Source organism: Schistocerca americana, chromosome 1 (genome assembly GCF_021461395.2).
Source record: "Schistocerca americana isolate TAMUIC-IGC-003095 chromosome 1, iqSchAmer2.1, whole genome shotgun sequence".
In the NCBI taxonomy this organism is placed as follows: domain Eukaryota; kingdom Metazoa; phylum Arthropoda; class Insecta; order Orthoptera; family Acrididae; genus Schistocerca; species Schistocerca americana.
In genome coordinates, this window is record NC_060119.1 from 877,950,329 (window position 1) to 877,975,306 (window position 24,978).

The 24,978-nt window shown below is 39.3% G+C and overlaps 1 protein-coding gene across 2 annotated transcripts in view; it reads right to left on the reverse strand.

Moving 5' to 3' along the window:
* The window catches only part of LOC124614128 (RING finger protein 10), a 101,368-nt gene extending 79,886 nt beyond the window's left edge, over nt 1-21,482 (reverse strand). Inside the window, exons 1-2 of one of the 2 annotated variants that reach the window (XM_047142919.1) lie at nt 21,113-21,482; nt 22-121 (exon numbers count right to left, since the gene is read on the reverse strand). In XM_047142919.1, coding sequence (XP_046998875.1) covers nt 22-121; nt 21,113-21,139 — 127 coding nt within the window. In that variant the 5' untranslated portion in view covers nt 21,140-21,482. The remainder of the gene's footprint in view (nt 1-21; nt 122-21,112) is intronic. The other variant, XM_047142920.1, reaches the window with a different exon arrangement.
* Nucleotides 21,483-24,978: the final 3,496 nt, after the last annotated feature.

A 24,978-nucleotide genomic window follows, 5' to 3' on the forward strand; every position in this document is an offset into this window, starting at 1 on the left:
TCACCATCAATCATTGGTTACCTGAAACTATCCTCCCACTGGCTACATGAACTGCTGCATTACAAACCGATGAGCAGTTCTGGTTGGCACTTGGTTGTCGGTTATACATGATACAGTCAGGCTACAAATGAAAAAGATTGTTGAGAAGGAAAATATGAGCAAATAAAAACATCAGTACAATAATCAACCTGTTTACATGGGGCTCCCAAAACCGGACTTCGTGAACCAATTTCCCAACACCGCTTCCGAGTGGTCACGTAAACACTTCGAAATCAATTCTGGAAATCTCTTTCTGGTTGCCAGTTTTACAATTCTGCAATCAATTTTTGCTCCCATGTAAATGCAACCTGTTTTGAAACGTACCTGGGCTGTCAGGTTTTGTCTTTTTCTTTAAAATTTTCAGCTAATCTGGACAGGGTGGTTTCCTGTACAGTGAAGTATAAGTATAAATATTAGACTGAAGCTATTTACACCTTGTCTAAGTGAAGAGAAATAGCAATTGTACTGAAAAACTGTAACAGCTGTTTTTCAAGCACCATATTTAAATGGGCTAGCAAATCCACTTCAAACCGTAACATGTAAACATGACAAAAAACAGTTTTCCGAAATTCATCTCTTGTCTTTCAGAAGACATGTCGCATGTAAATGTAGTGAGTGAAAATGACACGGTACAGTATTCAAAACCAAAAAATCACATTTAAATCAGTCAATTGAATAAAAATAATAAGGTGTTTTGATTAGATTTAGAAATAAAAAAATCTCTGTACTTTACGTACTTCATAAAATTCAAACCTATGACCTTCTACACTATATAGGTTAACATGCTAACCACCATGCTAAGACACTGCTGTGTACAGTTCTTACATTCATAACGCATGTATCCCAGTAGCAACCATGAATTACAGCTCTCAAAAATTCGGCTTCACCTAAAGTAGAGCAAAACTTATCTAATGGAAGTCGATCTCTGTGATTATAATAACTGTGTATGTGACATTGTATTGCGGCCTAGTGCGGAAGGGTCTGGTAGTGTTTGGTTAGTGCCGAGTGTGAAATGCGTCAGCTTTTTTCTTTGTGTGTGTGTGTGTGTGTGTGTGTGTGTGTTGGACTATAGTAATATCTTTTAATTTGTGTTATTGCTCTGTGAATGAACAGGGGGAGACAGCGTGTTCTGGTCAGACTCCTGCTCCTTCAGAAATTTAATAAGGCAGCACTTACATTTCATTAGCAATGATTATTTATTGGCTAGAAGATCGTAGATGCTCCCTACGGAAAGTTAAACACAAACCTGAGAGGGGGCAAAAAAAAAAAAAAAAAAAAAAAAAAGGAGAGGCAGCTGTATACATACCAAGAGCTCAGATGGCACGCCACTGCTAAGCAAAGAAGGCCAGCCGTAAAGGTGTAAGGAGAATACAGATGGGATGTATAAAAGAAATGAACTTTAAGGCAATATTACTGAAAGGGATAAGAAAGTAAATTGAGATTAAATGAGGGAGAGGAAACTGCATCTAACAAAGGACTGAAATACCGAAGCCGAACAGGATCCCTGAAGTGGATGGCACTCCCTCGGAATTATCGAGATTCTTAAGAGAACCAACCATGACAGAACTATTCAAAGAACAGTTAACTGGGCATCTGACAATCATCCTTATGTGAGTCACTGAAGATGGACGAACACGTCCTCTGTTCCACAATATGCAGTGCGCTGTGAATATTCCATGCATGTGTCAAAATCATGTTGACATATGGACCACACACTAACCGGCTGCAGCACCCTCGCTTGTGGAACTGCGAAGAGGGCCGTCCTCTGCATTACTGCTCGCCATGGCTGTTGGCACATACTGTTTTGTTCGCTTTGGGCAACTCATGGTGAAGAGAGGATTCCACATATTATGCAGCTGGTAGCAGCTGTCGCGGTTCATCAGATTTTCCACCATGCATATTTGCACAGATTCTTTAATAACGGAGTCCCAAAAAGATGTTGCTGTGGCCAAAATAATTGTTTTATCATACTCCATTATTATCCGATGGAAATGCAACTTTTGACACTAAAAAACTTAGTTGGAGCAAAATGCAGAGCAGCATTGATGTTATCCAGTGTTTTTCCACAGAGCCCATAGTGCACTTGTTCTGCCCTGTGTAAGTCATACCACACTGGCACGGTTTATTAGTATATTCCAGTCTTTGTAATAACAAACTGGCCTTCACTGGTGCAAGTGCTTAGTGTTTCACATCCAGTTGACGATGAGGTTATAGACTGGGTACTAGCTCAGATTAAGGAAGGACGGGGAAGGAAATTGGCTGTGCTCTTTCGAAAGGACCATCGCGACATTTGTCTGAAGTGATATAGGGAAATCACAGAAAACCTAAATCAGGATGGCCGGACCTGTGTTTCAACCATCGTCATCCTGAATGTGACTAGTGCCCTTCACTGAGCCCAATAAATCAATAACCTCAGATCATGAGTAGAAAACCACTTTCACCTGAAAATTTTGGAGGATTCTTGCTATTTTAAATGACATATTACCAACAACAAGAAGAAGAAGAAGAAAAGCTAGAGATTTTGCTGGCTTGCTCTCTTCTTTTTCCACTTCCTGGTTCTTGGCTTTAACTGATCCTGACTGTTAATCTTTCAGGTACAGTATCTATTTTTCTTGAACACTGTCTTTAGGTTGGTGAGCTCTTTAGATAAAATATCTGCACCTGAGACTGTGTGAGCTCTCTGTACAAGATTTTTAAGCACACTTATTGCTTGCAATGACTGATGACCACTATGATTGTAGATGTGTGGACTTACGATAAATTGAATGTCCCCCAGAGCCACCATCCTTCGGTCTAACTGTATCATCCAAGAAAGGCACACAACCTGCTTTCTTTAATTTCACAGTGAACTGAATGTTCTTATGAATGGAGTTTTAGGTGGTGTAAAAATTGCATTAATTTCGTTTCTCCTGGAGCCATGCTATGGAAGTATCATCTACATACCTCAAAAATACAATTGGTTTAGGGGTTGCTGATTCAAGCACATTCTCTACAAAGTTCACCATAAGAAGGTTGATCATCAGGGGAGACCGAAAGCAACCCATGGTGACACCCTCCAGTCTGCTCAAAATATTCATGGTTGAACACAAAATAGGTAGAGGAATATGTGAGCCGAAGTAACGTACAGATGTGCACCTGAAACTTATTACTAGTTAGTACCAAACAATCTTGGAGAGGGACCTTTGTAAAAAGAGATGCTGAATCAAAGCTGACTAAACCGTCTGAACTACCTAAATTGAGAGTTTCCTATATAATTTAAGCATTTACCCACCAGTGGAGGAAGCGAGGCGTTTGGCTACATCATATTTGGCGGCTCTCATGTTGCTTGCTATTGACTGTAAAGGAAGACATGGTGTGCAACCATGTAGCCTTAACCCCTTGATGATCACTGTATGGCTTTCCTAAAGTACATAAATAAAGCCTAGCTTTACAGCCAGTGGTAAGCAAAATTGGTGTCCCCAAACAATTCACCCAAGTACCCTGTTTTCTTCCTAAGGCTGCTGGTGGGCAAATATATCATATACAAAACTCTGCCGATTGTATCGACACACTGAGGCTCTCCATCTAAGCAGCTCTGGCTATTTAGTCAGCTTTGATGTAGCATCTTTTTTTTACGAAGGTCCCTCTTGCAGTTTCTTTTGTGCTAATTGGTAGTAAGTTTGAAGTGGACATCACTACTTCCAATTGGCACGCATTTCCCTCAATCTGTTCTATGTTGAACCGTGAATATTTTGAGCAGACTGATATCACCACCATGTGTGGCCCTCTGTCCCAACTGGTGGACAACCTTTTTATGCAGGACTTCCAAGCAGAGAGCACTTGAGCCAGCAGCTATTAAACCAAGTATATTTTGGAGGTATTAGTCTATTCAACATAGAAAAACTAAGAGAAAAATTTATGTAGTTGCAAACTTTTGTACAGTGGTAGGAGGAAGTGCTACAAACAACATACTAAAAAATCCTGACTGGTAGGGTCTGAACAAATGGGTTGAGGGATTTTGTGTGGTTTTAAAGGCCATTGTTTTCCTTGAATATATTGAAAACCGTGGCTTCTAGCGAAAACATTCCCCAGTACACTATTAAACTACATGAAATTTCATACGAAACTTTCCTTTTTGTTTTTTCTCTAGAACTAACGGTTTCTGTGGTGCAGGGATGGAAAAATTCCAGATTATTAAAAAAATATTGTTTTAATGGTACAAAATTAAAGCTTTTTCTTTAACTGAAGTGGGTGAAAAACAAATATTAGATGTATGTACCACATCCAAGTGCAGTAGAGCCGTATTAATAGATAATCCTGTGCTCCAAGCTGTATCAGGATTTTGTGTGTGTGTGTGTGTGTGTGTGTGTGTGTGTGTGTGTGTGTGGGGGGGGGGGGGGGGGGGGGGGGCATGATGGATGGTGGTATGCTGGATTTGTGTTCATGCTGTAGTGCTCTTCTGCAGAAGGCAATTCCCCATTATAAGTGCTACTTGCTTTTCAGTTTACAGACTGCGTACACCTCCCCAGCATTTCTTGTTCAGTTCTCTTACACGAATACATAAAATACTCTCACTGAGCACTTGTTTAGAATTATTTTCAGGTTATCAAATGAGTACTTATTTGCAGTTGTTAGGTGAGCTATTATGTAAAAAATCTCTACCGCTGAAGCAGTGAACTTTCGACCACAATGAAGAGCCTGCCCCCCAAGTGTTACATGCTATGGATACATATTCGACAATGTCGATTTCATAGTCACCACTATCACAGTCTGGAATACTTTTCACAATAGGGGGCACATACATCAAATGCATCAACCAAGCCTCAGCTCTCCCAGAGACTTATACTGCCTCCCCTCTGAGACAGAAGTAGGTAACCTATTTGCAAAGGAACTTCAGATATTTCACTGTAAGTCACACATCACTTTACAGCAAGTTACTGTTCCAGTCTTTAACACTATCAGTCTCATTCCATGAGACATATTTGCGCCCACCTTAGAAGCTATACTGTAGATGTGTGGCAAGTGGCTCACTCACAAGGGAACCTCCCCATCACACCCCCCCTCAGATTTAGTTATAAGTTGGCACAGTGGATAGGCCTTGAAAAACTGAACACAGATCAATCGAGAAAACAGGAAGAAGTTGTGTGGAACTATGAAAAAATAAGCAAAATATACCAACTGAGTAGTCCATACGTATGATATGCAACATCAAGGCTCACGCGAGCTCAGGAGCGCCGTGGTCCCGTGGTTAGCGTGAGCAGCTGCGGAACGAGAGGTCCTTGGTTCAAACCTACCCTCGGGTGAAAAGTTTAACTTTTTATTTTCAGTTTATGTAACAAATGCTTATATTTTCATCAATTTTTGGGAGTGATTATCACATCCACAATCTAAATCGGGCAAGGTAGAAGAATCTTTTTACCCATTTCCCAAGTGTACAAGTTAGGTGGGTAGACATATTCCTGTCATGTGACACACATGCCATCACCAGTGTTGTATGGAATATATCAGACGTGTTTTCCTGTGGAGGAATCGGTTGACCTATAACCTTGCGATCAAGTGTTTTCGGTTCCCATTGGAGAGGCACGTCCTTTCGTCTACTAACCGCACAGTTTTGCGGTACGGTCGCAAAACACAGACACTAAACGTATTACAGTGAACAGACATCAATGAACGAACGGACAAGATCATAACTTTACGAAAATAAAGATACTAAAATTTTCAGTCGAGGGAAGACTTGAACCTAGGACCTCTCATTTCGCAGCTACTCACGCTAACCCACGGCGCTCCTTGAGTCCTATAGTCATTAATGTTGCATATCCTTCGCATGGACTACTCAGTTTGTATATTTTACTAATTTTTTTCATAGTTCCACACAACTTCTTCCCGTTTTCTCGATTGATCTGTGTTTCGTTTTTCAAGGCCTATCCACTGTACCAACTTATAACTAAATCTGATGGGGGTGCGATGGGGAGGTTCCCTTGTCAGTATAGCCCACTCTACCAATGCTAGCAGTTCTTGAATGGAAGAGATTTATGCAGTCTACCACTAACACAATTAATGGTGAGAGAAGTACCATTAACTTTCTGGTTATTCTTTAAGTCACCACCAAATGACAATACAATTATACGGCTTTACAATATGCAATATGTTGTCAACAATTGACAGTAGCACAGTGCCACACTTCCCAGTCCAATTCCTTTCCCAGCAACACTAGTACACAGATCACTAACATCAAAAATTACACACTTCTCAGCCACTGTTTACAGGAATGTATTTTACATAAAAGCTGACTTAACAACTGCAAATAAACACTCACTCAATACACTGAACATAACCCCAGTCATGAACAAGTGCTCAGTGCAGTTATTTTGTCTATTCACACATGAGAACTGGACATGAAATGCTGGGGATGTGTAGGCTATCTAAACTGAAAAGCAAGCAGCACTTGTGGTAGGGGAAGTTGCCTTTCCCAGAAGAACACTACAGCTGCAGTACACAATGACTAAAATCAATTTCCCCTCTAGCAGTGTAAAGAAGATGTACAGAGATTTTTCTAGATTCTGCACATATGTATTTCTTGCATTAGTTTTATTAGTAACTAATCTCTGCATTCCATGTCTATGAGCTGTGTTGCCACCAATTCATAAGGCACACTGTGGAGAGTCAGTGTAACTATGTGAAACACACTGTAGTTGCTTCTTGTGGCATAGACAGAATGGGAAATCAACTGTTTTATCTTCAGTTTGCAGACCTATTAAGGGGGGAAGTGCATGACCACAATTCAGCAATCTACTGTCCTTGTGTTCTACCTCACATGCGTGCAATCCCCCCCACCATGTTGCACTTCAGAACACAATCCCTTAATATGGCTCTCCTGAACTTACACATTTAATATTTGTTTTTAATCCATTTCATACAACAATAAATATTAACTTTATACTATTTAAACAGTTTTTTAATACTTTGTAATTTGCCATTCCCTGCAAAGTGGAAACTATTAGGAAATTTAATGTAGTTAAATTCTGTACTGGGAATAATTTTTACTAGAAGCAGCAGTTTTAAACATGCCCCCTGCCCCACCCCAATGCTCACACCCCCATCAGCCAGGATTTTTGCGTCAACTGAAGAACGGGATACAACCCGTCAGCTTTGAACAATGATAACATAGTTTACTTATAGATAATGTCCTTATTATCAGGCTATAAGATATTAAATTTGTTATCTACAGTTGCGAGGTGTCATCATCGGAAACTGAAATAAATGGATGTGTTTTTAAAAGACAGAGCTATACATTGTGTACGATTTTTGTCGCTTGTGTTAACTTAAATCACATGCTTGTTCCAATTCATTTGGTACTTATTTTCATTCTAAGTGAGTTTGAGATATTTTGGAAGAATTTTTTTTCATTCTGGACAATTTTTACATTTTGATTTTCATCTGTAGGTATGGATTTATGTATTCCTATGAATATGGAAGACTTAAAGCAGGATTCGTCAACTGCAGTACGGAATACAAATTTTACAATTGTCACTTTTTCGGCTTTGACAGCACTAGTATTACTACGATACTTTTCAGCCAATACTAGTTCTATCGAAGGCGAAAAGACTGACGTGTGAAAAATTTGTATCCTGTGCTTCAGTTGACCTATAAAGGTCACTTGAAAAAAATAGGATACTAGTGCCATTAAAGACGAAAAATGCAACATATGTAACATTGGCATCCTGTACCTCAGTTGAACTACGAACATAGTATCCCGTTCTTCAGTTGACCTATAACCGATTCTCCAGTTGACCTATACTGCATAGGTCAGCTGTCTTTTCACCTTCACTGATACTAATATCAACTGAACAATAAAATGCTAGTAGTAGCAGAGGCAGGGGGAAAAAACCCCAAACCTGTAAAATTTGTATCCCGTATTTCAGTTGACCTAGGATACTAGTGCTAGCGAAGGCGAAAAGGTCGACATACTTTACACTTTTATCCCTTACTGCAGTTAACCTATACAGATCAACTGCAGTTCAGGATACAAGTCATACATGTCAACTGAGGTGTTCCATGCTAATGTTACTTCTGTTCCTTTTTTTCTTCTTTTCTTTTTTTGCAGTAATACCCTATTCTTCAGCTGAGTTATATAGGTCAACTGAAGAATAGGATACTAGGACTCAAAAAAGCAATATATTCAAAATTACAATTGAAATATGAACATACGTGATAAATGTCTACCATCTGTTTTCTCTGTCCTGCATTCATTTGTTTCTCAATGTTTGTCTTTGCTATTAAATCTGTGCAATACATCATTTCTGGTAACTTCTGACATAATTGGTCAAAGCTGACAGGTTATACCCCTTTCTCCAGTAATCCCAGAATTTTACTATGTTGTTTAAAACACTCCAATCTACCACTGTGCTAAAATTTGTGACTTCATGAATCTTTTCTCTTAGTAGACTTTGTTTGGTCTTTGTTGACTGGTTAATATGTGGACAATACTTTCACAGTGTGGTTTCAAGGAGAAGCTAAATTAACAGAGTTTTTATATTACCTCAACTCCATTCATTAGAATGTCTGGTTTCCTATGGAATTAGAGAAAGATAGATGGTTTCCCTTCCTGTGCATTTTGGTTAGACTGAAAAATGATTGCTCTGTGCGGAATTCAGTTTCTAGAAAGCCCACACATTTACAATCATCGAATTGTCATCACCCACCGCAAATTATGAGTGTGCTTTAAAAAACTTGTACAGAGAGCTCATACAGTATGCAGATGGTTTGGTAAGAGTTCACAACCGAAAGACAGTGTTTAAGGAGAATGGCTACTCTGCCCGAAAGATTAACAAGGCTGTGTCTGGTAAAAACCAAAAAGAGGAAAGGATGCCAACAAAATCTCTAGCTTTTCGTCCCTTTGTTGATAATATTTTGTTTAAAACAGCCAGAATCATCTATGATTTTCAGATGAAAGTAGTTTTCCGCCCACCATCTAAGTTTGCCAACTACTGGGGTAAGTAAAGGAAACTACGTTACTGTGGAAGGATGGGATTTAAAAAATACTTTGCCAGTATGTTATGGCTTGTATAGGCCAGACCATATGCACTGTGAAAGAACATTGTACTGCAAATCAATGTAGCAGTCACCTTTTGCAAACCAAACAAGTCTGTTATTGCCAAACGTTGCACCTCCACTGGACAATGGAGCATGGTAAAACAATTTTGGTCACAACAACAGTTTTTTGAAACACCATTATTAAAGAAGAAATATGCATGGTGGAAAATCCGATGAACCACTACAGCATCTACCAACTGGATTATACAAGAAATCCTGTCACCTCCACGATTTCCGCTAACCAAAGACAACAGAGTGCACCGACAGCCATGGCAAGCAGTAATGCGGAGGACGGCTGAGTACGTAGTTCTATCGCTGGGTAGTGTTATCTGCCTGTCAACATGATTGTGATGCATGCCAGAATACTCACAGTGCACTGTATATTGCAGAACAGAGGATGTCTTCACAAGTATTTGAAAGCTCACCTGAGGGTGACTGGCAGGTGCACAGTCGTAATACCGATGTAGTTGCTGACGCATGGAAGCAAGCCTGAAATTTCTTCACAGAATCAATTCGCTGAAAAATTTTAAAATTCACTTCGTGACAGTACTAGTCCACCTGCTGTGCAACACATACAAAACACGCAAAATATCTCAAGACTTAAAGAAGAATGTAGTAACTTCAATTCTAAAGATGATAGCTAAAGGTTGAGATAGGCGAACCTACATTTATAGCATTTGCGGATTTAGAAAAATCTTTTGGCAATGCTGAGTGGAACACACACTTTTAAATTCTGAAGGTAGCAGGAATAAAATACAATGAGAGAGATTTAACCCCAACATGCACAAAAACTGGACTGCAGTTACTCGAGTTTAAGGATATGAAACTAAGGTGGTAGTTGAGAAGGGAATGTGGCAAGGTTTGTTGCCTATCTCCAATGTTACTCAATATGTTGTGCCTTTCCACTATACGGTGGGTAGGGCAAATATCTTTTCACTAATTTGTAATATGTTTGTTTTTTCATCATGCTCTGCAACCATCTGAGAGTCTGCTGTGACACCTGTCATCTAAAGGCTGTGTGCTCGCAGCCACATCCACTGTGCGATCTCTAATGGCAAATGCCATGTGGCTATAAGATTGCCGATGACAATTGTGTGTCCAATGGGCTAAACTACTGGGTCACAATCCCTCCAATTCATGAGAGAAACACATACAAAAAGGAAAAATCAATCAAAAACGTGGGGATTTGCCTCCTATATAAGCAAGTCAACGAGTTTAGAAAAGGGCGGACAGTAGTAGTAACACGATAGGTTGCCTTGAGCCAGCAGACATGCGGCAGCCAAGATAGCTTGTGGCCAAATAAAATAAGAATTTGAAGTATCAACGACTTCAGGAACCTTGTCACCGAGATAAATTTCTGGGTGCAGGCGCAAAGTCTAGAGTCAACAAAAATACATAACTCATGATTTTGCAGGGGAAAATTGACAGTCGTGGTTCAGCGCCCAGTCGTGGACTCTCCACACAGTCCCCTGAAGTTGGCACTCAGCAATGCGCAGTGAAGCAAAGGCATAATACAGGCAAACACATTTGTACTGTGACGGAGAGACTGTTGCGCCCACTGCATTTACGACGCCACTGATGGCGATAGCAAACAGCGTTACACTCAGGACCGATTCCTGAGGGACTCCAGTTTCCTGTATACATTGGTTGCTGAGAGTAAACTATCTGGACCTGAAGTAGTCTGAGAGACAGGAAATTCTGGATAAAAATGAGTGAACTGCCCCAGAAACACAATCATGCAGTGTAGATAGTATGTGATGTTGCCAGGTGGTATCTTATGCATTCTGCAGGTCAAAGAACACAGCAATCAGATGTTGGTATGCGCACTGGCACATTCCAGTTGAACCAGATGATCTGTGGTGGAACGGAAAGACTTAAAGCCAACAAAGACAGCAGTTGACCATAAGTTTGGATAGCTTACACAACTGATTTTACATAACCCATTTATCAGAGGGATTGGCTGGTAGGCCCAGTTCTTTAAAATATGTGGGTCCTTACCCAGTTTCAGGACAGGAATAATAATACCTTCCTGCCAAATATGAAAAAGCCCAAGAACATGTTTCATGCTGTTGGCACGAAGATATTTCAGCATTTGGTTGTGAATTTTGTTGGTCCTGGGAACCATATCCTGACATATGCCAAAGTGCTGCAAAACTCTCATTTGCCAAAATGGACATTGTATGACAGAACCGTGTGCATGGTAGGATAATGGGCTGCACTCAGTGAGGTGATTCTGGGTCAGGAAATGAGGATGGTAACTACTGTAAGTGGACACACTAGTGAAGTGTGCCGCAAAACATCCAGCAAGTAAAACAGGATCAGTGCACATGTTACCATTGACAAGCATGCCAGGAACCGCCGTGGGTGGTTTGTAGTTGATGGCTGCTGGCTGTATATGCAGCAGAGTTTAGTTCATATTTGGAACAATGGGGTACAGGATCGCACTGATGATACATGTTGCTCCCAACACTCCTGCTCCCTATTCTTTATTAAAAATTGTAATTTCGTCCAAAGTCTCTGGAATGTTATTAAATTATCCTTAGAGGAATGGTGCTCATGCCACTGAAGCCCCTGCAGCCCTCCCCGATCGCCACTGCTGTATCTGAAGACCATCATGGCACCGACAGCCATTGGAATGAGCCAGAGAACATCATTGCTGTGGCAGCAGGAATAACAGTATCAATAGTATTCTGTACCACTCCGTTGATATTCGACGCATGACTGACTGCAAAAGTGGCTTTGGAGGAGAGAGCCTGTCAGTCAACTTTCCGAGGAGCCCAAAGTGGAATATGTCCCATATGTCTGAGTGGACAGCGAGAGAATAATAGGAAAATGGTCGCTGTCATAAAGATCAACATGGACTGAATCAGGAGTAAGATAGGCTGCAAACTGTGAGATCAACACTTGAGTACGTTTTGCGGGCCACACTGAAATGCGTTGCAGCTCCAGTGTTGAGTATGCAGACATCCAACTCTGGAAGGAGGTTTTAGCACCCGGCCTCCGCGAGACACTGTCGCCACCCCGCACTCAACTGTGGGCATTAAAGTCCCCAGTAAGAGGAAGGGAAGAGGTGCAACTATTCCATTAACTTTTAACAGCTTGTGCTAATGGGAAACATACATTTGGATTGTCATTAAAACTGACAGGTAGACGCTAATGGCCATGGTCTCTAGTTCAGTGGTAAGGGGCATCTGAAAAAGAGCTTATGAGGGAATGAACAAAACTGGACACACACTTGACACTAACACAATAGGTACAGTAAGGTTTGTAGGTTTTCAGAGCAGGGAGACGTGTCGCCGTAAACCGCGTTTGTTGAAGTGCTATGCCAATTACAAAATAAGTAGCCAGTAAATGACGGAAATCTGTCAGGTGGCGATAGTGGCCGTTACAGTTCCATTGAAGGAGCAATGGAGTCAGGTCCGAGAAAATGGTGAATGGAAAGATGGGTGTGATTACTTTGCTACCAGCTTGCAGGCTGCCTGATTGTGCAAGACATCGTCAAGGTGCACAGGCTCAACCTTTGCAGGGGCAGGGAGCAGAACATCTGAAGCCTCAGGAAGAAGTTTATCTTTCTGCTTATCCTTCCTATCTCTGAGAGACTTAGATTTCTGTTAATATTTTCCAATTTTATGTTCATAGAGTGAAGAAGACCATACTTTTCTTCAGCCCCCAGCCTATGGCAGCTGGTCCCTGTCTTTGAGAGGGGGCACCTTGACAGGTGTCCTCATCACTGACGACAACAGATGATGACTAGGCATCTCTGGTTGCACAGATAGTGTGCAACCACTGCTGCTACAGGGGTGGGGGTGGGGGTTGTCATTCCCTCCTCCAACCGTGGGGCAGGCCCTGGAATACGACAAAGTCTAGGTGCGAGACCATATCGCATGATGTATAAGCTCACTCAAGTCACAAAATTTAAGACCATATAAATCAGATTAAGTCTTTCAAACTTTTTCTTCGCATCTTGATTAGACAAGCGGTCAAGTCTTATTCTCTTTTTTTATTCTTCCTCTTGAACACTAAGCATTGTGGTGACCAATGAGGGTATAGTTCCAGATAACACATTGAGGGCGTTGGTCACAAGGACTGCCTTCATGGGATGTGCCCGACAGCCTCATTAGAACAGAGGGAGCATGTGTCCGAACCTCTGGCACCTAAAATATCTCATCGGAGGAGGAAAATTAGACCTGACATCACATCTAAAAACCATAACCTCGAACTTCCAGGCAAAATTTTGCCGTTGGAAGGCCAGGATAAAAGCTCCACTGTCCATTCTATTATCTTTGGGTCTCTTCTCGATGCGGTAAACAAACTGGACACCACGCCAGCCACACCAGATTAGTATGCAGCTCTTCATCACCCTGAATTCCATCGAACTTGTTATGGAAACGGTTACTGGTATATCTCCTATCTTTACACAGCCCTGAAGTGCCCACGATTGATTGGCACGCGACTGGTCAACAAAGAGCCATTCCTCATCCCCCCCCCCCCCAAACCGATCTTCAATATTTTCAATGAAAAACAGTGGCTGTCAATTCGGGAACAAACCAAGAACTTGGGCAAATTGTACATTTCTATTTCTCGTTGAATGGCTCTCATCTTGAGACATGGTCATAGACTGAAATGCCACACGACTGTAAACCTCTGCATTAAAATCACTGTTCCTGACTGATGAGATGGCCGTGCTGATATTGCCACTGTTAAGTTTGATCCGTTTCACTGCAGATCACCCGCCGTTCACTCTGATCACGGGCCCTTCCTGTGGGCGACACACCGCCAAGCCAAAGGCTATCTGGCACACCCACCGTTGCACGGAGTGCCGATACCCAGAAGCTGACAGGCACCTACTCCTTGACTGACACTGGAAGGTTACAGCCCAGATACCGGCAGTGCGATCCCTGTGTTGTCAGGGGGCTGCCACTGAGAGGGCATGTGGCAACCCCACAATAACAAACCTGCTGCTACGCTGAATTCTGGGTGCAGAGGTAGATCCATTTGATTGTTAGGTGTAAAAGATAACAGTGCACAGTTTATGGCCTGCACTTCTGTAAAATTTGGAAAGTGAAGGTCAAACCCAATTTTTTTTAAGAAACACTAATTTTGAATTGAGAAATAAAAACATTTTATTCAAAGTACTGACCATTGCTTTCTATACATTTTGACTACCTTTTTGGCAATCTGTGGACACCACGCCAATAGAAATGTTCGTCTTTTGAAGCAAATCTATCGGACACCCAATTTTCGACTTCTTCGTAGGAATCTAAGTGTTCCTCAGCCAATGCTTGTCCCATTGATGAAAACAAATGGTAGTCGGAAGGAGCCGAGTCTGGTGAATACAGCTCCCAGCCAAGTGTTTTGATTGTATCCTGAACCAGTTTTGCTTTGTGTACAGGTGCATTGTCGTGTAAAAAAATTACTTTGCCATGTCTTCTGGCCCATTCTGGTCTTTTTTTGATCAATGCATAGTTCAAATTGATCATTTGTTGTCTGTAGCATTTAGTATTCACAGTTTCACTGGGTTTTAGAAGTTCATGATACACCACACATTTCTGATCCCATCAAACACAGAGCATTGTCTTCTTGCCGAATCGATCTGGTTTTGCAGTCTATGTTTATGGTTGTCCCGGATTAACCCGATTTTTCCCGTTTAGGATTCTTAAAATAAATCCAATTTTCATCGCCAGTAACAATTCGATGCAAAATTGATTCCCTTTCATGTCTGAAGCAAAATTGAACAAATGGTTTTTCGGTTTTCCATCTGTCTTTCAGTCAATTCACGTGGCACCCATTTTCCACACTTTTGGATCTTCCCATGGTCAGAAATTGTTTGTTGTGCAACATTTAGCATTGCTGCCATTTGCTTCTGGCTCAAAGTATCATCTTCATCCAACATTGCTTGCAATTCGGCGTCCTAGAACTTTTTTGGTGGTCTTCCACGTTCTTAATTTCTTACATCAAAATCATTATTTCTGAACCGTTGAAACCATCTTTTGCATGTTGCTTCTGATAGAGCATGATCACCATATGCCTTAACAAGCATTTGATGCGACTCTGCAGCACTTTTTTTCAAATGAAAACATAAAATTAATGCTTTCCGCAAATCATCACTTTCTGGTACAAAATTCGACATTGTTAACACGATTAAAACATATGATGATGTTTGTTTCATGACTTTATGTATACTAAATATCTTTGACAGATGTCATACCAATCGAACAAAAAAAAAAAAAAATTAAGGCTCGTTGACAACAAATGTTCCCTATCGACACATTTGTATTTTAACACTCATTTCATACCGGTACATCTGGTAAAGGTAATAACATGACTAAATAAAAATACTCCTATCAGTTGTCTTTTAAGACAGGCAAGGAAGTGCTGCGGGTCTATTTTGGTGTCCAACACTGCAGGGGAGTGAGAGGCTATAAATTATCTGTAATAAAGATAATTACAACAACATTAGATTTTGAAACCACACCACTTTAATACGCTATATTATGTTTCCTTGCATTTTGGACCACTGTGCTACATCCCACGTGTCTCTCACTTTCCTTAGCTCTGTCAGCTCACCACCAAATTGTCACCTTTCAACCTAACCTAGACCTCGCACTGCACTACAGGACACGATATCTTAGGTTCTGGACACGATATCTTAGGTTCTGGACACCACATCTTAGGTTTAATAATCACATTTGTTAGCTTCGCCAACTAACAAGATGTTACCTTCCAATCCAACCTGAACGTCAGGATATGCTATGTATCAGTCTTACCACACCATAAATTCCATCCGAGACAAAAATCATTGAAAATATTTTTATGCCCATACTGAAAAAGTGCTGTATGAAACAGTTGGAAGTGGTTAGAGCACAAAATGACAGGAGGGCCATTAGCACTACACAAGTGATTCCTATTGCATCATCAAAACCAAGAGGTGTATTTCAGACTAAATGTTTGATAAATTTTTCAACATAAAAGGTGCAAATGTGCTACATATATGCCAAGGCATCTAGAGGTTCCCACATGACCATCACAGACTTCGATGAAATTATGTATGAACATCTGCACATGTTCCAAATGAACATTGGTAAAGTTTTACAATCACTAATTTAATACTTCCATAGATGTAGGCTAATCATTTGTTTAACCACAAAGTGCAGCTGTCAACAAAGCACCCATGACTTTTCAGCAACTCAGAGTAACATCTCCAGCAATATTTTCTTGAAGCAAACAAAACTAGGCCGTCTTTTACATTTTGCGCTATTTTAAAAAAAAAAAAAAAAAAAAAAAAAAAAAAAAAAAAAAAAAAAAAACCACAGCAATTTTTGCATGGATAACATGAAAGGGGGGGGGGGGGGAGGGGGGGCAGGGCAGGGAGGGGGAATTTGTGGAGTTTAGTAATTTATATCTCCAGAAGTAATTGCTGGATAAACTTGTAACATTGCATGTAGTGCCTAACACCACAAGGTCTTGGAACATAAAAATTCATTCTCCTATCACTGCTTTCCAATAGTTTACAAACAAAGTGCAAAGAATTTTTAAGCTATTTTTGGACAACTTTTACAAAAAAGGAGTTTTCCGCAATCTCTTTTAAACTATAATCATTAGAAAGAACGTTCTATACAAACTAAAAATATATGGTTTTGTAATATGAGTGTATAAGCTCTAGAAACAACAATAAGGTAGAGGTGTGTTAAAAATGGGTCCATATTCCACTGGAACTCAAATTAAAACTGGCATCTTTTATTATGTTCTACAACTCTGTGGGGAAGGTAATGTCAAACTTCAGAAAGGACACCTCTTATCACAATGCAGCGTGTCAAATTTCAGTGTTCCTATGTTATAACTAGAGAATAAACCTAGTTATAAATTCCACAACTTAACTGTGCATTACCGAGGCAATGGAGATCATGGCACACAGTGTATAAATTTTGGTGAACTTTAGAGCAACATTTCTGACTGTTTTTGAAATGAATTCACGCAACATAATTATTAATTTGTCATTTTATTGTGTAATGCTGTTGGTGTGCTAGTTTAATTCCAGTTTAAGGTATAGTGTACTTTTTGTTAGCATAATCTGCCTTTTATGTGGAACATTACTGTACTGATAAATATGTTGCTATGGTCCATGGTGATTTAAAAACCGCTGGTTTCTTTTGAAGTGAGAAAACCAGCATCTCCATCATCAGATAGGCCTCACATGATAGCTGTGCAACAGCAGCCAAGATGTGTTTCTTTATCAAGTTCCCAAACCTGGTATTTTCATTACACACTATCTCAAGGCCAATGATACACTTTCATAAGTGTCTGAGGTCAAAATAAGAAGAGGTCTCCTTCCACCAAGACCATGTTCAGTTCAAGATCTTTTAATTTTTACAGGTTTCAGTAATTTGCTGTAAAATGTCTTGAGGCAAACAATACTGCTGGCCAGATGCTGTAACCGATGGGATTGTTAGGGAAGAAATTTTGGTGAGACAGAACCCAAAAAATTACACTTTTCAAACATGATTACTTCAAATTATTAGATTGTCAAGAAAGAGAGAACTATTCTTTTTATTAGATTACTTATTCCATTTCATTTTATATCAATTTTTTTTTTTGGTAGAGCTGAATCATAAAAAAAACCCACAAATTTAAGTGTTACAAAGTCTTTTCAGAAAAAGTATATTTAAAGTGTAGCCTTGTACACAAGTGAAATATGGACAATAAGAAAGTGAAATATGGACAATAAGACGACAAGAAGAGACTAAGCTTTTAAAATGTGATGCTACAGAAGAATGCTTAAGAATAACTGGGTAGAGCAAATAACTAATGAAGAGTCACTGAATCAAATTACAGAAGAAACTAATTTATGACACAGGTTATCTGAAGAAAGGTTGGCTTAGGAGCAAGGTTGATGCACACAATACATCTAAGCCAAAGCCTTTACGAGACTGGGTAATCTAAAAATGTCGATGAGCAGGGGACAGTATATTTTTAAAACACAAGATAGACTCAAAGAAAGTAAATAATTGCTAACACACACACACACACACACACACACACACACACACACACACACACATACTAATAGAACTCAAGAACAATCAATACTAAAAGAAGATTTACTATTCAGACCAAATGGAAGAAGATGCACTAGAAAACAAGGAAACATCGGTAACAGTTTTCTTGTGATCATAACAGGTGAACACAGACTCCTGCGGGGGGGGGGGGGGGGGGGGGGGGGGGGGGCAGCACAATGATGAGGAGAATACATTTGTGGATTTGGGTGAACAAAAGCCGACAAATTCAAAATTATGCTAAATACATCACCAGTCGCAATCTGTACTTACACTTTAAAAACAATGAGAGGAAGTTCGGCTTTTCATCTGGTGTGTTATAAAAGAATACCATTCATTATATTAAGGGACAAGAGTGAGTTGCAACTCCCAGAAGTGTAAAATCCTGATAACAGGAGGAGGATTGGAATGAAGTTCAACCCTTGATCACTTTAACCAGTGAAGTTTTCTTTTGAGTGTGCCTATCAACAACTCAACACTTCTGCTTTTTGGTGAGTGGTCTGCTTTAACCAGTAAAGGAATTTTCATAAATATAACCTTTCCAATAAAAAGTGTGTTATCTCTTTAAAACATCTATCACTGGTTGCTATGTAATCCCACCATGAACTGGAAAAGTTCTAAAACTGAGTATATTCACCAAAAGGTGATGTGACAGAAGCCATTAACATTACGTATCTAGCCAAAGACTTATATTTAACACACCTGTTGACCCATCATCCTTACAAATATTCAACTGAGGAAATAAACTAAAAGAGCAGGAGTGAAGAAAGGACTCCCATTACATTTTTTGTAACTAATTTATATCTTTTCTGTAGCAGTGAGAGTAGTAGATCCGACTGTCAGTTACTACTGGCACAGGATATTTCACTAGAATGAGATTACTTTTACACTTAACTAAGTAATAATAGCCTATACAGAAAATGTGTTATCTTTGACTTTACAGGTGGTGAACAATTAACAGTAATACTATAACTTCACTCTGGCTACAATTTTTAATTTTAATTTGGAATACTTCCTGTCATTTCAATTTTTTAAGCACACACACCCTCTTCTGATATGTTTTTTTAATTGCACTGTACATTCTTGCGTATAATTAATTAGGCTAGTTACTTTTATGATACAAGTATAGCTATCACACCAAACAGACAAGAATTAACTGGTGAAATTGTAAACGATGTTTTTCAGAAAATCATTAAATGGTTCTCTGCAAATGGGCTCTCATTAAACTTTGACAAAACAATATATACAGTTCCACACACTAAATGGAATGACGCCATTGATAAATATAGACTTCGATCAGAAATCGGTAGCTATGGTAGAATATTCAAAATTTCTAGGTGTATGCATTGATGAGGGATTGAACTGGAAAAAACACACCAAGGATCTGCTGAAGCATTAGAGTTCAGCTACTTATGCTATTAGAGTCATTGCAAATTTTGGCGATATACATCTGAGTAAATTAGCTTACCATGCCTATGTTCATTCTCTGCTTTCCTATGGCATCATATTCTGGGGTAACTCATCATTGAGTAAAAGAGTGTTCATAGCACAAAAGCATGTAATCAGAATAATTGCTGGAGGTCATCCAAGATCATCCTGCAGACAGTTATTTAAAGCGCTACAGATCTTCACTGTAGCCTCACAATATATATATTCACTTATGAAATTTGTTATTAACTATCCGAACGAATTCAAAAGTAATAGCAGTGTACACGGCTACAACACTAGGAGAAAGGATGATCTTCACTACTCAAGGTTAAATCTAACTTTGGCTCAGAAGGAGGTAAATTATGCTGCCACGAAAGTCTTTGGTCACTTACTTAATAGCATCAAAAGTCTGACAGATAGCCACATAGCATTTAAAGGAAATTAAAAGAATTTCTTAATGACAACTCCTTCTACTCATTAGATGAATTTTTGGATATAATAAGTGGGTAATTTCCGGGGAGGGAGGGGGGGAGGGGGAACCACGTACTAATCTAATCTAATCTAATGGTCCATAGGCTATAATTGGTATGACATGGAATGTGTCACTTCACAAAAAAGTACAGTTTCTCTTTGAAAAACATGGCATCATACGGAGCCTTTACACAATTAAAAATCAACTTTATTCCCATTCATACGGTGACTGTAAATAATTGACAGAAGCTGATATTGCATCAACATACATCTACTTTATACAACTGCGTTTTACATTATTTTATCTTTTTTTTCCGTCTTTCAGTAGTATTTCACAGACAAGGGCACTTCCACGCGAGTTACGTGAAAAGCTGCAACTTGTCAAATATTCTTCACACTGTCATTTACACTGTGACAACAGCAATTAGGGTAACAGATTCATTATCAGTCTCCATAGGACAATTAGATGGTCAAGCAGGCCTATTTCGTTAATATTACGGAACGTTTACTTCTATTGTTGATGTTTCCTTTCAGGTAATATTTTTTATTCCATATTTACAAGCAAAACTGTCTACATATTTTTAAGCTACGGGCTACGATGATTCAAGTTCTACACTTAACTTTATTCCTCCTTTCTCGCTTCTGTGAGTTTCTGCGACTAGATAAAATAAGCACTTGTACCAAAGTTAATTTTTGTTCTCTCTGTTCTGGTCACATCGTAAACCATGACCATAGGCATTATATTCTTTCAATTGCAAATTTACTACGACTTCGCAATATGAATTATTATATGAAGAAAGAAAAATGAGGAGCTTGTCCGAAACCATTGCGCAATCGTTAAATTAAAAGGAAAAAAAAAAAAAAAAAACACCAACAACACGGCATCTGTTGTGCTAAAAGGCGAGTCACAAATTCATTCTGTTAAAACTCACAACTTATTTTGCTATGCTAATGAAAAACCAGTATCAAAACAATCGTTCATAATAACACGAACAACAAATAACAGTTTGCCAAGGTCATTAAAATGATCAGGTTAAGTCAATATTCACCTTGATTCTTCTTAGCCTCAGTACCATTCCCCTTTACTGGGGGTTGTACTGAACGAGTTGATTTTTTGTCCATAGTAAAGTCCTCTAGCATCTACGATGGTGGAGAAATAATCTCCGCATGGAGAAACAGCAAACAATTTCAGGCCCGACATTTTTTCAGCAAGCCATGATTAAAATTACACAAATAATAAAACCTTTTGCCAGTGCCACAAAACTGGTTCAAAAGATGCTAAAAGTTTATACACGAAGGAAACGAAACCCTTTCGGGAGCAGGGATAAACCCTGTCGCCGAAAACGACGATGAACGAAAGCGCTTTTGACGAACACTGTCGTCGCTGTAATGGCGACGGCCAACACTGAAAGTCACGGATGAAGGGAAAGGTGGTATTGATTTCAGCACTGACGACAAACATTTTGCATCGTTAATCGTAGAATATTCCAATTGGTGACGTTTAGACGAGACCAATCTATACACATGCGTTATCCTTACTCTTTTTTCTTACGTTTTCCGGTTTGAATCGCAAAGTGACGATAAACATAGTTGGTAAGCATAAATGAGTTTGAAAGTTTGGTACGTATTAATCCTTTGTTTATATTTTTTCATATTACGAGCGGCCAAATGTTTTATTGCATTCATAACAGTTTGTAATATAATAAATTTGGATATAGTTCGTATTTTTAATAAGCCAAACATGTTAAAAAGGAGAAAGAAAAAAATCCTTTCTGTTTCAGTGCACTTCACGCATGATTTTGCCCAGCCCTAACAGTTCAATATTATTGTCAAACCGCGACATATTGACCGTCTGAGGGCGCACATTGAAGTATTGTCAATATTATAAATATTGACGAGCAGTACTGACGGATCCCAAAACATTTTCGGTATCGTTAATGTGTATCGAGTATGTGGGGTCGAGAACTGACGGTCTATTCGCCATTCAGATGTTGCAAACATTCATGATATTCACGAATCAACCATACAACATGCTCACTGTTTATGCTTCAGTTCGTCTTTTAACATGCCATCCCACAGATTGAGTTTTCAAGTATTCTTTTAAGGAGCCTGCACACGTTCAGTACTTTTTGACAATACTAGTTTGTCAAACGTGCCATGTATTGAAACGACTTCACACTATAACATCGACAAAAATTTGTGGTTGACAGCGCGATTTTAGAAGGTTAAGGTATCGAACAGCCAAAGGAAAGCGTGTGTTGCAATTATAAAATCTGCAGCTTCCAGGTAATAGAAAACAACGAAAAACAGGAAATGGGTCCGAGACTGGTTGAAAAAAGGAGCGAAGGATCGCATGTTAATTTACTGACTGAAGTTAGAATCACGGACCCGAAAAGTTTCGTAAGTTTTTTTCCGAAGATTTCTGCATCATACGGCAAATTATTAGTGTTGATTCGAGATAAAACTGAGAAGTAAAATGTATTAATGAGAGAGCATGTCGCGTTCGTCAAGAGATTAGGAGTAACTTTGAGATGTCTAAGACTGACAGATCACTCTAATTCTGGAAGTTTAGCTGTGTAATATCACCAAGACCAATTAGTGAAATTCTATGGAAACCTGTGAACCAATTGTATCTGCCTGGCTAAGACCTGTTCAGGCAATTAACGTAAAACTTGTTTCTCACTCTTTGTGGTAATTCGATGAAACTGACATGCATTTAGCAGGCCTCTTAGGTCATTGTAGATATACGACACCTTTTTCGAAACGGGAGTGCTTTCTAAAACTGCTGTGTAACAAGAATCTGCACTATATTCTCAAATTAATAAAGTAAACAATGCATAGAGAATCCTCTGTTAATCATCCTAAAGTGGCATTTACAATGACTACCCTTGCATAGGCTTATTAAAATTCTTTTATGTTAAAGACTCTTTAAAAATTGAATCTGAGATGTGACGTACGCAATGGTGAATTTAAAATATAAACACTGCGCACTCACGCTGCATGGCTGTTTACTGAAGCTCTGTCACCATTATCAGACCTTCAATATTTGGTCTCATACGTTCAGTATGTATTGACAATACTGGGAATATTCTGAAGTCCATCAATACTGATCATCAATATTTCTAGTATTGGCAATGTGTCAATAAGCACCCTCAGATGATCAATATATTGACAGTTTTACAATATTATTGAATGTGTGTAGTTTCAACATAAAACAGTATTAATAGGATTATGCAGTGGTAGCCATATTGCCCACTTCAGGTGGTCAATCGAGGTGGAACGGACTTGGTAGTGTCAGAATGTTACGTCTTAGTGTCAGAGTGTTTTTTATACTCCTACCTCTGGCGCAGTTATTGGCAGTGTGCCATGTGGGTAACTCACCAATAATCCAGTTAACGATAGCTGTAGGAAACCCAGAAGTATCAGTGAAAGATCCAAAGAAATGCCTCCACATGTGTGAGTATTAACATCCTAGTGTTTAACTGCTCAAGCATTCACAACAAAGTGCATTGAAGCACACATAATACTAGTTACAGAAAGCAGGTTGAAACCTGAAATTGATAACAGTGAGATTTTTGGCGAAAATTTAAGTGTGTATCGAAAGATTAGGTTAATGGGAAATAGAGGTGCTGTATTTGTCGTAGTAGTCAAGTAACTTAAATCCACCAAGATAGAAATTGAAGCTGCATGTAAGATTGTGTGGGCAAGACTCGTTATCAGGGATGAGCACAAATTGGTAACTGGATGCTTCTATCGTCCATTAGACTGATGAGTGTCAAACTTTAAACAAAACTCCAGTGTCCTTGTACAGCATGTACAACTTGTACAGCATCATCATCCAACTATCAACTGGGAAAATTACAGTTTTATTAGTAGTGGGCGTGATAAGACGTCCTGTGAAACATTACTAAATGCCTTCTCTCAAAACTACTTAGAACAGATAGTTTCAGAATCCCACTGATGATGGAAGTATATTGTATCGAATGGCAACGAATTGACCTTACCTCTCTCAGGATATTCACATGGAAAATGGTATCAGTGAACATGATGCGACTATGGCAACAATGATGACCGAAATACAAAGGACAACTAAAACAAGTAGAAAGATATAGATGATCAGCAAAGTAAATAAAAAGCGATAGTGTCATATCACAATGCGGAACTTGAAATTTTCAGCACAGTGCAGGGACATGCAGAGTAATTATGGCTCAAATTTAAAAGAATAGCTGACCATGCACTGGATAGGTATGTACCCAGTAGAAAGTTCAGAATGGAAGGGACCTCCGTGGTAAAAGAAACCTCTAAAGAAACACAGACTTCTACATAATATGTGTAAAACTAGCCATGGGACTACAGATAGAAAGATCCTGAATAAAATGCGTTTGACTGTCAAGAGGGCAATGCGTGAAGCCTTGAGTGACTATCATAGCAGAATATTGTCACATGACCATTTACAAAACCAAAAGAAATTCTGGCTATATGTAAAGGCTGTTAGTGGCATCAAAGTAAGTGTCCAGTCGCTCGCAATTTGGACAGGAACTGAAATTGAGGGTAGCAAAGCAAAAGCTGAAATATTTAACTCTGTTTTCAAATGTTTCTGTACAAAAGAAAATCTGGGAGAAGTGTCCCAATTTAATCCTCGTACCACTGAAAATATGAGTGAAATCAGTATTAGCGACAGTGGTGTTGAGCAACTTCTGAAGTCGTCAAAACTAAACAAAGCGCTGGGCCCAATGGAATACCTATGAGATTTTTTTTTGAATTTGTGGCTGAGTCAGCTCCTCTTTTAAGTGCTCCACAAAACTATTGTCAAATATCGTTGACATTGATTTGTTGTAGAATCTTACAACATATTTGAAACTCAAATAGAATGAGGTCTCTCAGACACAATGCAATCCTTCATGCCATCCAGCAT